Source organism: Podarcis filfolensis (genome assembly GCF_964270895.1).
Source record: "Podarcis filfolensis genome assembly, chromosome: 13".
Classification (NCBI taxonomy): Eukaryota; Metazoa; Chordata; class Lepidosauria; order Squamata; family Lacertidae; genus Podarcis; species Podarcis filfolensis.
The window spans coordinates 13,021,473-13,033,699 of record NC_139615.1 but is presented as its reverse complement, the minus strand read 5'-3'; the positions used below and the strand labels follow the sequence as shown (position 1 = coordinate 13,033,699).

The 12,227-nt window shown below is 41.1% G+C and overlaps 1 protein-coding gene across 1 annotated transcript; it reads right to left on the bottom strand.

The window, feature by feature from the left end:
• Positions 1-423: 423 nt before the first annotated feature.
• Positions 424-6,717, bottom strand: LOC310747096 (vomeronasal type-2 receptor 26-like). The gene is made up of 4 exons (XM_083581430.1): positions 6,146-6,717; positions 5,002-5,229; positions 3,929-4,055; positions 424-2,010 (listed from the first exon to the last, which is right to left on the bottom strand). Exons 1-4 carry the CDS (start codon positions 6,701-6,703, stop codon positions 1,109-1,111), a joined length of 1,815 nt encoding a protein of 604 aa, XP_083437556.1. The 5' UTR covers positions 6,704-6,717; the 3' UTR covers positions 424-1,108.
• Between the last annotated feature and the right edge of the window lie 5,510 nt (positions 6,718-12,227).

Here is a 12,227-nt window from a genome sequence, read left to right as displayed (position 1 = left end):
ATCTGTCAGCTGTCTCTCCACTGGTGCTTCTGCTTCCTCCTGCTGCTCTCCCAATATTTCCCAGCTTCTCCCCTCTGCAGCCTCTGAACTATGACCTTCTGCAAACTACTGTTGTAAATCTATACTGTCCTCCTCTTCTCAGGAAGATTCAGGAGGAGGGGGGGGGATGGTCTCCACCATTCCTCTTCAGTCTAGTCTCTGACAAAACCTCAATTAGTTATTGAATTGGTTTCCCCGGAAATGGCATTGGGCAAGATAAGCATAAAAGTGGGGCTATAAGGGGATTGGGATGGAGGGCTAGCTATAGCACACCAAAACTCAGGTTAGGGCTTAGCCTGACTGAAAGCTTGTTTCCCTGCAAATTCCATCCAATTATGCAGAAATGAATTTTTATTTTTATTTTTAGATTTCCCCATTACAGTCAATGTGGCCAAAGAAATGAGATTTGGACCCGATTAATGAATCAAATAAAATTGCCCAGGCAGACACATTCTCTAGGGCAGTGACAGTGGTGAAAAAAAGACAGATGCTGGGGTTGGGTGAAATCAGTCCAACTCTTTATTGACTACTGTGAAAAGTGGGGTTGGCATGGTGCTGGGCCTAGGATCAAGCTCCTTATTCCACTAGCCCATGCTGATGGAATGACACTCTTGGGCAATCGCTGCAAGTACTTTCTGAGATTTTATTATTTAAAACATCCTGGATTTTTTTCAAGCACAGGTGACCTTCTGATTGACCATTCATTGCTCAGTGTTTTGTATGATAGATAGGGTGGAGGATTCCAGCAGCAATAGGGACCTCATCTATGAACTAATGGATTAACAGGCTCCCAAATAAGAAATTAACCCTTTTGGTCATTCTCAGAATAATCTGGAAGTGACCATAGCATAAGAGGACTAAACACATCTTGGCAACCACCAGACCAGAACTCTTATGACACTGTTTCCCTTAATCAGAGTACTTTTTGAGCAGACCAGCTACATGGGCTGCTGTATTGGCTTTGGGGAACAGTTTTGTTGAGTTCAGGCATTCTGAGAAGAAGATGAAATGAATACAAGGAGATTTAGTCCAGCTATGATTTGCTGCATCAAATAGACTTGTTCATTCTTTAATTCTTTCTTATAATAAGCTGTCCCCTGCTGTTTAACTCTGGCCTCAGCAAAATGATATAACATTTGGGGAAGAAGATGCAGCCCAGTAACCCAAAACTAGAGGCCAAAATAGAAAATATTTCCACAGCCACCATGTACTTTCCTTTGGTACTCAGGTAGGTAGGAACAAAGGACAGCCACACACTGCAAAAGACCAACATGCTGAAGGTGATGAACTTGGCTTCATTAAAACTGTCTGGTAACTTCCTAGCTAGGAAAGCCACAGTGAAACTGACCATGGCCAGCATTCCCATGAAGCCTAGGACACAGTAGAACATGGTGACTGATCCTTCATTACATTCCAGTACAATTTCTTTAGTCCCTGAGTGCTTGTCTAAATCAGGGAGTGGGGGAGCAACTATCAGCCAGGCACTACACATCATCATTTGAATGAGGAAACTGAAAAGAACAATGGAGATGGCCAGATTTCCCCCCACCCATCTCCTCATTCTGGAGCCTGGCTTGGTAGCCATGAAAGCTAGAACCACTATAGTTGTTTTTGCTAAGATGCAAGACACTGCTACTGAGAAGATGACTCCAAAAGCAGTTTGTCGAAGGAGACAGGTTATTTTTGTGGGCTGGCCAATGAATAGCAAAGGACAAAGGAAGGAGAGAATGAGGGCTATGAGGAGAACATAGGTGAGGGTCCGATTGTTGGCTTTCACGATAGGAGTCTCTCTGTGCTTGATGAAGATCCTAAGCACCAAAGCTGTAATGAAAGTCAATAAAAGAGCAAACGTGACTAAACTGATCCCCAGAGGTTCACCGTGAGACAGGAAGCTAATATCTTTTGGAAGACATATATCCTGGCCAATGTTTGGGTACTGATCTTCAGGACATTGAACACAGTCATCCATGTCTGGAAAAAGAAATAAAGAAAACATATTCATTGTACACTCTTAAGAGTTAGTGGTGGTAGGAGGAAAGGTTTCCACAGTCCTTTTGCTTTATATCCTACTTTTCTACTTGACTCATCAAAGTGTCTGTTGGCCCACACAGACTAGGCCCCGCTGCCCCCACCCTGTATCCCCCACAACTGACCATTCCTGACTCAATGTCTTATCTGTGGAAATAATGGAAATAACTGTGTACTTTGCAGACTATTTCAGTAGTTGGAATCAAATTAAATCTCAGCAGACTAGAATTGGTGGTTCCAAACTTTCTGAATCTGCAGCTGTTACTCAGCTCATTTTAATGGTGAATCTACGTGCATGGTAAAGGTGATCAGCTCTGGAGTGGAAAAGAAGAAAGATTTTGACAAGAAAGTTCTGGCTCATGGTTTAAGCAGACCGAAACATTTGTTTTAATGATAGAAAGGCTCTGTTTCCTGGGCCTGGTGCTTGGTGCTTTAGCTGAGATGAGAGCATGTACAGATAAAAGAATTCAAGACTCATTAGCAGCTCTGAGTGACTTTCTTGTATCTCCGTATACCCTAGGAACTTGGGATCACATTAACCTCCAAAACAATGGAAAACATTTTCTAAAGGTGCTTAACCCATAATTTATTACTACAGACCTAATGTTGTTGACTTCTTTTTGTTATTAAAATGTCCACACTTTAATAAGCTGAAATATAATCATTGTTCTGCTGATGTTTTAAAGTACACTTTTCCAAACACATTTTAATCTCACCGCCCCTGTTTGGTCACTACCATCTCACCCATACAGGCAAATTAAGAAACTCATTTTCAACAGCCTCACCATGTAGCTAATAACTGTAGTTTCACAAAAAATCTAGGTCTTGTGCCATTTTCTGTGGGTAAAGATAGCCACATTGTGAAGTTGTCTTTTCTTCCTAGATATTACACAATGTCACTTAACATTGCGTCCCTTCTCTCCACTGAGGCTGTAGTATTTGTTTCAGTCAATTGCCAATGGATCAGATCAGTGGCGTAGCGTGGGTTGTCAGCACCCGGGGCAAGGCAAGTAATTTGCACCCCCTAACCCGGGGCAAGGCAAGTAATTTGCGCCCCCTAACCCGGGGCAAGGCAAGTAATTTGCGCCCCCTAACCCCTAACCTGCCGCCACTGCCAGCTTCTTCTTGCTGCTGCCTGGGCTGGGGTATTTACGGTAAGGTAGCCACGGCGGCGGCGGTGGGTCCGTGTCAGGTGATCTGAGGCGAGTTGCCGCTGGCGCTGCCGCCCAAACGACGCCGCTTGCCCGGAGGAGGAGGAGGGCAGAGAGGCGAGGAAAATGCAACATGGCCCAGCAGCTGCAGCAGTGGCAGCGGCGGGGCTGTGAGGAGGGGCTGCCTGGCGCGCCCTCCGCGGCCCTGACGCGCGGGGACTGCGGCAAGCGCTGAGAGCCGCTGCCTGCCGGACGCCTTCAGCCCGGACGTGCGCACAGCTCGTCGGTTCCGCGAGACATGGGGCTCTGCTACAGCTTGCGCCCGAGGCTCTTCGGTGACTCCGGAGGCGGCAAGCGCGCCCCCCCAGATGTTGCGCCCGGTGCGGCTGGCCCCCCCTGCACCCCCCACGCTACGCCACTGGATCAGATTTAGATGAAGTGAAGATCCATTGTTTACGTGAATTCCTATGTATTCAAATGGATCTCTCAAAACATAACTAAATAGTGATACAGCAGTGTATAAAAAACAGGTTTGTAGTTAAATTATAACGTATTTCTAATCAATTACCAGTGAATTGGGGCAATGTTTTGAACATCAAGGAAATCAATGTAAAAAAACAGACACATTGATATACATAACCAGATCAAAATCAACTATGAAATAGGTGACATACATATGTCAATATATAACATGTTTTAACCTTTCTTACCTTTCTGGTTGGAAATCTTTCCTTCTGGACATGGGAAGCAATCATAGCAACAAAATGGCTTCCCTTCTTTCTTTGCCCGACTATAACCTGAACGGCAATGATCATTACATATAGAAATGGGCTGGGTCTGTTCATAAATGGCAGAATATAATGTTTTAGGTAATATCATGAACACTAGATAGTATTGTGAATGCAGTGGGCTTTTAGATCCTCCACCATAACATCTATCTATCATCTATATCTATCTATCTATCTATCTATCTATCTATCTATCTATCATCTATCATCTATCTATCTATATCTATCTATCTATCTATCATCTATCTATCTATCTATCTATCTATCTATCTATCTATCTATGTATCTATCATCTATCTATCTATATCTATCATCTATCATCTATCATCTATCATCTATCATCTATCTATCTATCATCTATCATCTATCTATCTATCTATCTATCATCTATCTATATCATCTATCTATCTATCTATCTATCTATCTATCTATCTATCTATCATCTATCTATCTATCTATCATCTATCTATCTATCTATCTATCTATCTATCTATCTATCTATCATCTATCTATCATCTATCTATCTATCTATCTATCTATCTATCTATCTATCATCTATATCATCTATCTATCTATCATCACATTAATTCTCGAACCAAATGGTGGTAATGGTTGATGTGGAGAGATAATGGTACTTACTTGTCCTGCCATCAGTGGCACTGCTGAGTAGGTTTCACAAATGAAAAATGGGTTTTAGCAAACCAGCCAGCCAACCAACCAACCCACAAATAACAGTGAAAGAAGATGCCTGATATAATGGTAAAGGAGTTTCAGAGTGCTACCACTCTGAATGAATGATTCCTTGTAAGTGCAGAATGAACATTATGTGGCACATTAATATGTAACTACAACATGAATGTTCAGATTGAAAGCTGTAGTTTGAATAGGGCTCACTATATTTACAGAATATTGAGAAATAGCCACATAGGGAACTATCTTCTTCCAGATCATTGGTCAAGTGATGGAATGAACCCTGAAAAGTGCAGAGAACCCACCTGGTTAAATTGGTTGGGCCATACAATGGCATCCTCATGAATGGTGAATGATTTCTCCTGGGTACTCAGGGAGTCTATCTTCCCAATTTTGACTCTAAGAAAGGACTGATTTGGAAACGTGAGCCAGTTTATAATGTCAAAGCCAGCAATTAATTCACCATTTGGGTCAAAATGCACATTTTCTCCTGCACTGTTGTTAAATGAAATACTTCTGAGAATGTGATGGAGCTAAATAATGAAAATAAGAAGGAAGATACATATAAAAGTTCAAACTATGCTATCATAAAATGTGGTAAAAATACATGCAACAGGAAGGCTTGGGATTACGATCTCTTGAAAGCTTTGTGCAAGCTAATGTTAGAAATAGGAAAAGGTCACATAAAATCCTACATCATGGAATATTGGCCACAACTGCACCACTACTTTAACTTCCACTGTTTTGGCTTACACTAAAGAACCTTGCACACTGTAGGCTTATCAAGAGAGTTTTAGGTCTTTCTATCAAAATACCTCTACTACCTTTAGACTGCAGTGTCCATGATTTAAGTCTGTGGTATGGATGCAACTATTATGGGGTGAGATATCATGGCTGGCAATGCTACTGATGGCAGTCCTGTTGCTGTTTCCAGTATGGGCAAAACTAGCAAGAAAATGAGGAGTTATACCCCTCTCCTCTGCTTTTTCCAGTAAGGCACCTGGGGAAGGGCTTTGGTTTAGCGGTAGAGTACATGCTTGAATGCAGAAGGTTCCAGGTTCAATCCCAGGCTTCTCCAAGTAGGCCTGGGAAAGGTTTTTGCCTGAAATCCTGGGGGGTTTCTGTCAGTCATTGTAGACAATACTGATCTACATGGGCCAGTGGTCTGTACTTGATATAAGAGGTTTCTATGCAATGACAGAAATGCTTAAGAAATTTTTGATATCCTAACCCCAATGTGGTTGTTTTTTAAAAAACAAAATCTTTTTTTTAAAAAAAACTCACTCTACGCTAATAAATCCCAGAGTGAATTGCAATACACAATCAGACCTAAATTATATAGCTGAATAAAACAATAAAAGTCCAACAACTTGTTAATCTCATAGAAGGTTGAGAGAGCTTGCCCATCCCCCCCAAAATATATATATGGAGGTATCTTTAAGACATTACCTGCCATGGTTGTTGATTTGCAAGCTGCCATCTCACTCCCTTTGCCATTCCCCTTTTCTTGACTTGGGATGAATGTCTGATGTGCAAAGCATGTGCCACTGCATAGACTGCATTATAGATGTTGTAGCTATGGGCAGTCATTCTCATTTCAAAAACAGACGCAGGAAGTGCTTCCATCTTCTCCTCCCCAGTGCAAATTTGCCCACCTATATTATCTGTCACAGAACTGGGGAATGAACAGTTAAATGACTCTTCCCAGAAGTCCTTGATAAAACCATCTTCTTTTTTTGTGCTTGGGTTCTTGATCTGAAGGAATTTCTGGAAAGCTAACAGATCCACTGAGTGAATTCCAAGGGACAGAGAACCATGAAGGAAACTTATGTCCCAATTTCTTTGGAATGGAAATGATGTGATATCCATCTGGGCTGTCATGAACCAGACTTTACCCTTGTTTCTTATTGGTATATGCTCAAATTTTACAACCTGGGGCATCATTTTCATTACCATCATTGTCTGAATTTCTCCATGTACAACCACAACATTCGCATTGCTTCCCATAATGACACTGACACCGTGAAAGCCCTCCTGCACCATGTCAGTGATTCCACTGGAAGATGTTAGCTTAGGTAAAGTTTCTATGAAGTCAAAGCAGATGCCACTCTGGGAAAACAGTGGAAGTACATTCTCTATAAAACCTTCTGTATTTTCATCAGCCTCAGAAACCACTCCAATCCACGTCCACTGGAAATGCAGCAGTAACTTGATGATTCCTCTATATTGATGGTCCCCATTTGGAAACATCTGGTGGAAGAAAACTCCTTGAGATTGTTTATTCATGACTGGTGAAGAACCATATATGACCTAAAGGTTTTAAAAAAGAAGTGGGAGAGGAAAAGTTATTATCAATATAAAACATTTGCTTGTGTGTATTTGTGTTCTCTGTGAATTTTTAGTGAGAGGCTTGCCATATTGTGGTGATTATACTCAAACATCATCAGAAACCCAATCCATCCTTCAATGTTTATATTAGGAGGCATTAATGTGAATGAAGGCCAATCGCTTCTATCAGTGGGAGGCAATATAACATAAACGTATGGCTGAACCACTACCATAATACTGCAGAGATGAGTAGATTCAATCCTGTAGGATACCTTTTTGCCAGTACATTCCCTGGAGGGAACATATTTTATTTGAGTTGTGATTTCTAAGTAATATTTACATTTGCTTTCCAAACAACAAAACTGACCTCAAAACTGCTCACAATAATGACAGCATTAATTTTTTAAAAAAATATTGCAATCACTATTTCAGTGCAAACTCAAATGATTCAAAATCTCAGAACTAGTTGCTTAGCAGACCCCTGAACTCTGCAGGAGTGAATTCTCCAGTGATGAGTAGATGATACCATGATACCATCATGCTAGTCTCCCTATTCTGTTCATTTCTGACAGGGACCATGCTGGTTAAGTAGACCCTACAGACTGCAGGATTAAATTTCTCCTAAAATACAAAACCTGGATGTAAATTTTACCTAACATGCACATTTCTGCAAAGCAATTTCATGAATACAATGGATTTGAAGGATCTTTTTACAAATGTGAATTTTTTTATGCACAATTTACCTTAATCTGTGCTTTTTTGGACACATTATTTGACTGGAGAACTGCTTTGCAAAATCAAGATAAGTGGGAATTTCAAAGAATGGCTGCATTGCATGTATTGCTTCTGAAAGTGTGAATTCAGTGAAATTGAGGTGTGAATGTATTTGCATCTTACTTGCGGTATCTTGTAGGTAGACAGGATGGGTGTCATGTGAAGACAGACATTAGAGTTAGGTCCCCCAATGACTGCTGCTGGAGTGCTCTCAGCATCACATTTATAGTTAGGGATGGCCTTGGCCCTTCTTGAGAGAAGCTCCATTGAGGCTTCATAGGTCCAGCTTGCACTGAAATGGCTGTTATAAATGTGGAAGCCCAGGGTGACGTTGGGCAAGATCTGGGGAGTTTCATTGATCTCCTTTACAGCAAATGCCAAGGCCAGGATGTGCTGGTAGAGGTGAGTCAGCACCCTGTATTGAGAGTTACATGTTGCATCAAGGTTCATCTGCTTCAGATCGTAACATTGATTACTTTTCAGTTCAGTATCCAGTTCAGATATTGTACAAAAACAGGTTGTAATCTAACATTTCACAGGCGTGTAAAAGTAAACTGGCTCATGAATCTATGATGTCTCTTAAAACCATCTCAACTTCCAGGACTTCTTAGAGAGTCTCTTAGTATATCTATAGAAGATATAATTCAATAAGGTGTTTTTATTTATTCTGGCCTCTAGGGAATCTGGATGAGGTGTTTTGTTTGTTTAATATCTGCCTGTCAAAAGTTACTTGTAGTCTGCATGTTCTTCATTCACACAGAATACACAGCCTAATAAGCAAATACCAATGTAGCATTTTTGTTTGGGTTTTTCTAAGAATGGGTTAAAAATTATGTAGGCTCACAGCAGCCACTATGGAGAAATTATCTTCATGCTCTAGTTTTAAGTATACCCTGTGGGTGTGTTTACTTTCTAATGTAAATTATGTTTCAAGCCTGTTTTGATGCCATGTGGATGTCTGTGTGCAAGACTTGACATCTGTATAAGCATTTGTTCTGGAAGCCAATATTTATCCTTGGTAAATGTTTAAAAAAATTAAATAAAGCTTGTAATAGAAAAATGAGTATTTGAAATGGGTAAATCAAATATGAATTTAAATTCTTCGACTGACCTGTATAGACTAATGTGTGACCAAGCCAGCATTGCTATGAGTAGGAAAATCACTCCCTGTCTATTCTTCAAATGATTATTATCCCCAGCAGTGAACGTGCTTTCTTAATCAACTGCTTAGGCTTTAGTAAAGGGGGAAGGCTAAAAAATAATAATGGTTGAACTTGGCCAATGGTTTAGCAGTTTTGACTGCTGTGTTCTGTGAAATACAGTAAATCTTGCAAGATAAAATCTGATTTATTCCTTCACGAATTTGAGTAAGCAATGCCAATTAGTCAGGATATACCTTCATTTCACAGCAAATAAATGTATTTTACAAAGTGAAATGGAGAGAGAGCACAAATATTGTCTTTCCCAATACACTGTTTATTGCCATTTTGTGTTTACATAACCTCCAGAGAATGGGTTTAGATATCAGATTCCTGCCTGTATAAATGTAAGATCAAATGTGGTGGATGTTAAGAAATGAGGTCCAACTATTTCTCATTCCATTGGAGGCAAATCCAGGTGAAGGCAAATCCCAACAGGCAGGCTGGGTTGGCTGTAAATTTATTTATGATATACTATGTCCCCACCTCCCTCCAAATCCAGCTACTTACATATGGTCATCTGAAAATTCCTGAGATGGGTGTTTTTCAAAGGTTAAGGTATTTGAAAATATGTAGATCTGAGAAATAATGCCGGCAATGATGAGATCTCCTGACTGATAATATTTGTGAAGAACAGGGACAGGTTCTGTGATGGAACACTGAGAAATATGCAGAAACGTGCACATCCCCTGCACCAACAGTAAGAGCACTAGCAACCGAAACACTACCATCTTGAAAGGGATTCTTCATTTAGGCACAAGTTCACCTCATCTGTTACTGCCATTCCTGATATCCTGAGCAGCAAAGGCTAACTCGAATGGTCACTCACACAGCTGATTCAAAGTCAGACTGATCAATCTCCGTATGTCTATAGACCCAACTCTATATAGTTCATAGTTATTAATAAGACCTTCCAGTCTTAGTTTCATTGTTTTTCATGTGGGCAGAGGAGGTCCCTAGGGAAGGGGAGAAGATGTAATTCTGAATAATTACAGGAGAGGTAATCACTTGCTTTGAATTACAGAATCAATAAAAATGATTAATTATACTCACATGTTTCTGAAACGGTGATGTCTAATCCAAGTCATAACCAGAGAAGGCCCATTAAAATCAAGGGAGTTATGGATTTTCAAATGGGGTGAATGATGTAGTGCGTGGAACCTCCATTGTGCCCAAACACCATGTAATAGCCCCAAAGATTAACAGAGCATTGGTCAGCTAAATCTGCATTCTTTAATTTTCTTTTGAGACTGTGACAAATTACAACTGATGTGATTTGTCTGCTAATTGGAAATTAGATTGTTAAGAATTTTCATTTTATATTACTTTTAACTCTTTGTCCCTTTTGTGGAAGTGCTGGCTGCAAAATGAAACCAAAATCTGTGGGAAACTGTGGGAAACAACAACAACTTATTTATACCCCAACTATCCTTTCCCACAATGCCCCTGAGATAGTGCTTGATTTTGACATATGCCCTTCCAAGTAAAGGCAAAGGTAAAGGACACCTGGATGGTTAAGTAAAACTTGACTATGTGGTGCGGCGCTCATCTTGCTTCAGGCCGAGGGTGCTGGTGTTTGTCCAGAGACAGCTTTTTGGGTCGTGGCCAGCATGACTAAAGTGCTTCTGGCACAACTGGACACCGGGATGAGTGATAGGGCTCATGGAAATGCTGTTCTACTTGCGCTGGTATGCTTTTGAACTGCTAGGTTGGCAGGAGCTGGGACTGAGGAACAGGAGCTCACCCAATACACGGATTCAAACTGCTGTCCTTACAATTGGCAAACCCAAGAGAACCGGTGGTTTAGACGACAGCCCCACCCACTCCCTTGTTCCAAGTACAGCACAGTGGAGATAATGTGACATCTATGAAAATGTGCTTTTGCCTCTGTATTTCCAGTAATTTCTGCCCTAGAAAAAAATTGAAGACTCCACCTACCCACTTACCCCATAATCACTGAAATAAAAGGGGGTTCACTAAAATGAGGAGAGGAAGCTTTGAGTTTGTCCTGGTTTTTAGGCTTGAAGAGATAGTTTAAACACATCCACCCACAGCACAACCACTATTCTAGGTTAATGTGGATGGCTTCTTCAAACATCAAGGCCCAGTGCCTAGTCAGAAGCTGCCCATTTCCTTTCTCTCTTTTCTCTTTCCCTTTCCCATTCCACCACTTAATTCCTTACGCAAAACTCAAAATAATTCAAAATACTCCACCCATCTGACTAGGTTGCCCCAGCCACTTCCAGCGGCTTCCAGCAAAATACAATAATTCATCAAATATTAAAAGCTTCCCTAAACAGGGCTGCCTTCAGGTGTCTTCTAAAAGTCAGATAGTTGTTTATTTCTTTGACCTCTGATGGTAGAGCATTCCACAGGGCGAATGTGCTCCTCCCTAAGAAGAGAGACACAAGTGTTCAAGGCAGAGACTGTTAGGGTGGCAAAAATGTTGTTGAACACTCCATTGAGTGTTGGTATCATGCAGCAATTACTGGATGAGCAACAGAAAGAGCTCAGATGTAATGATCTCAGGCAGGCAACAAGCTCCAATAAGAAGTAATTAGACCCTGCAGATTTATGGTATGTTTATTTACAATTAATATTCAGAGAGCGGCAAAAGCCTGCCATTTCTTGGCTACGAGGTGCTCAATCTGAGTCCCCGCCTCACAAGCAACACGGAGCCCGACAATATCCGGTCCTTCCCCGCCTGTCCTTCTGATGACTCTTAACCCTTTCCTCTTGTCTGCTTCAAAGAGAAATAGGACAGACTTCATCTGCGCTATCTAACGAAGTATACGCTGTTCGCTGCCTTCCCTCTGGTAATCTCCTCCTTCGTTCCCAGATTGCTCGTTTCCTGTGTCTGTTGCTTTAACAGTGCAACGGGGGGGGGGGGTTTCTAAATTCGCCAACTCTGGCTGTGCCTGTGTTCTCTCATTCTCGTAGTCAGACCCTACCCTCCATTCTTCTGCCGACATCAGTGCTGAGATGTATACAATGGTGAATAAAAATTGATTAAATCTCCCTTCTCCACCTTAAGATTTTCACAGCATTAACTCTTAACAAAATTAAACACATCTATTTCACACAGTGGAATCATGAAGTGGAAAAGTTACTTTCAATTTATTGGCAACACTTTCACAGAAGAAGAAGAAGAAGAAGAAGAAGAAGGAGGAGGAGGAGGAGGAGGAGGAGGAGGAGGAGGAGGAGGAGGAGGAGGAGGAGGAGGAGGAGGA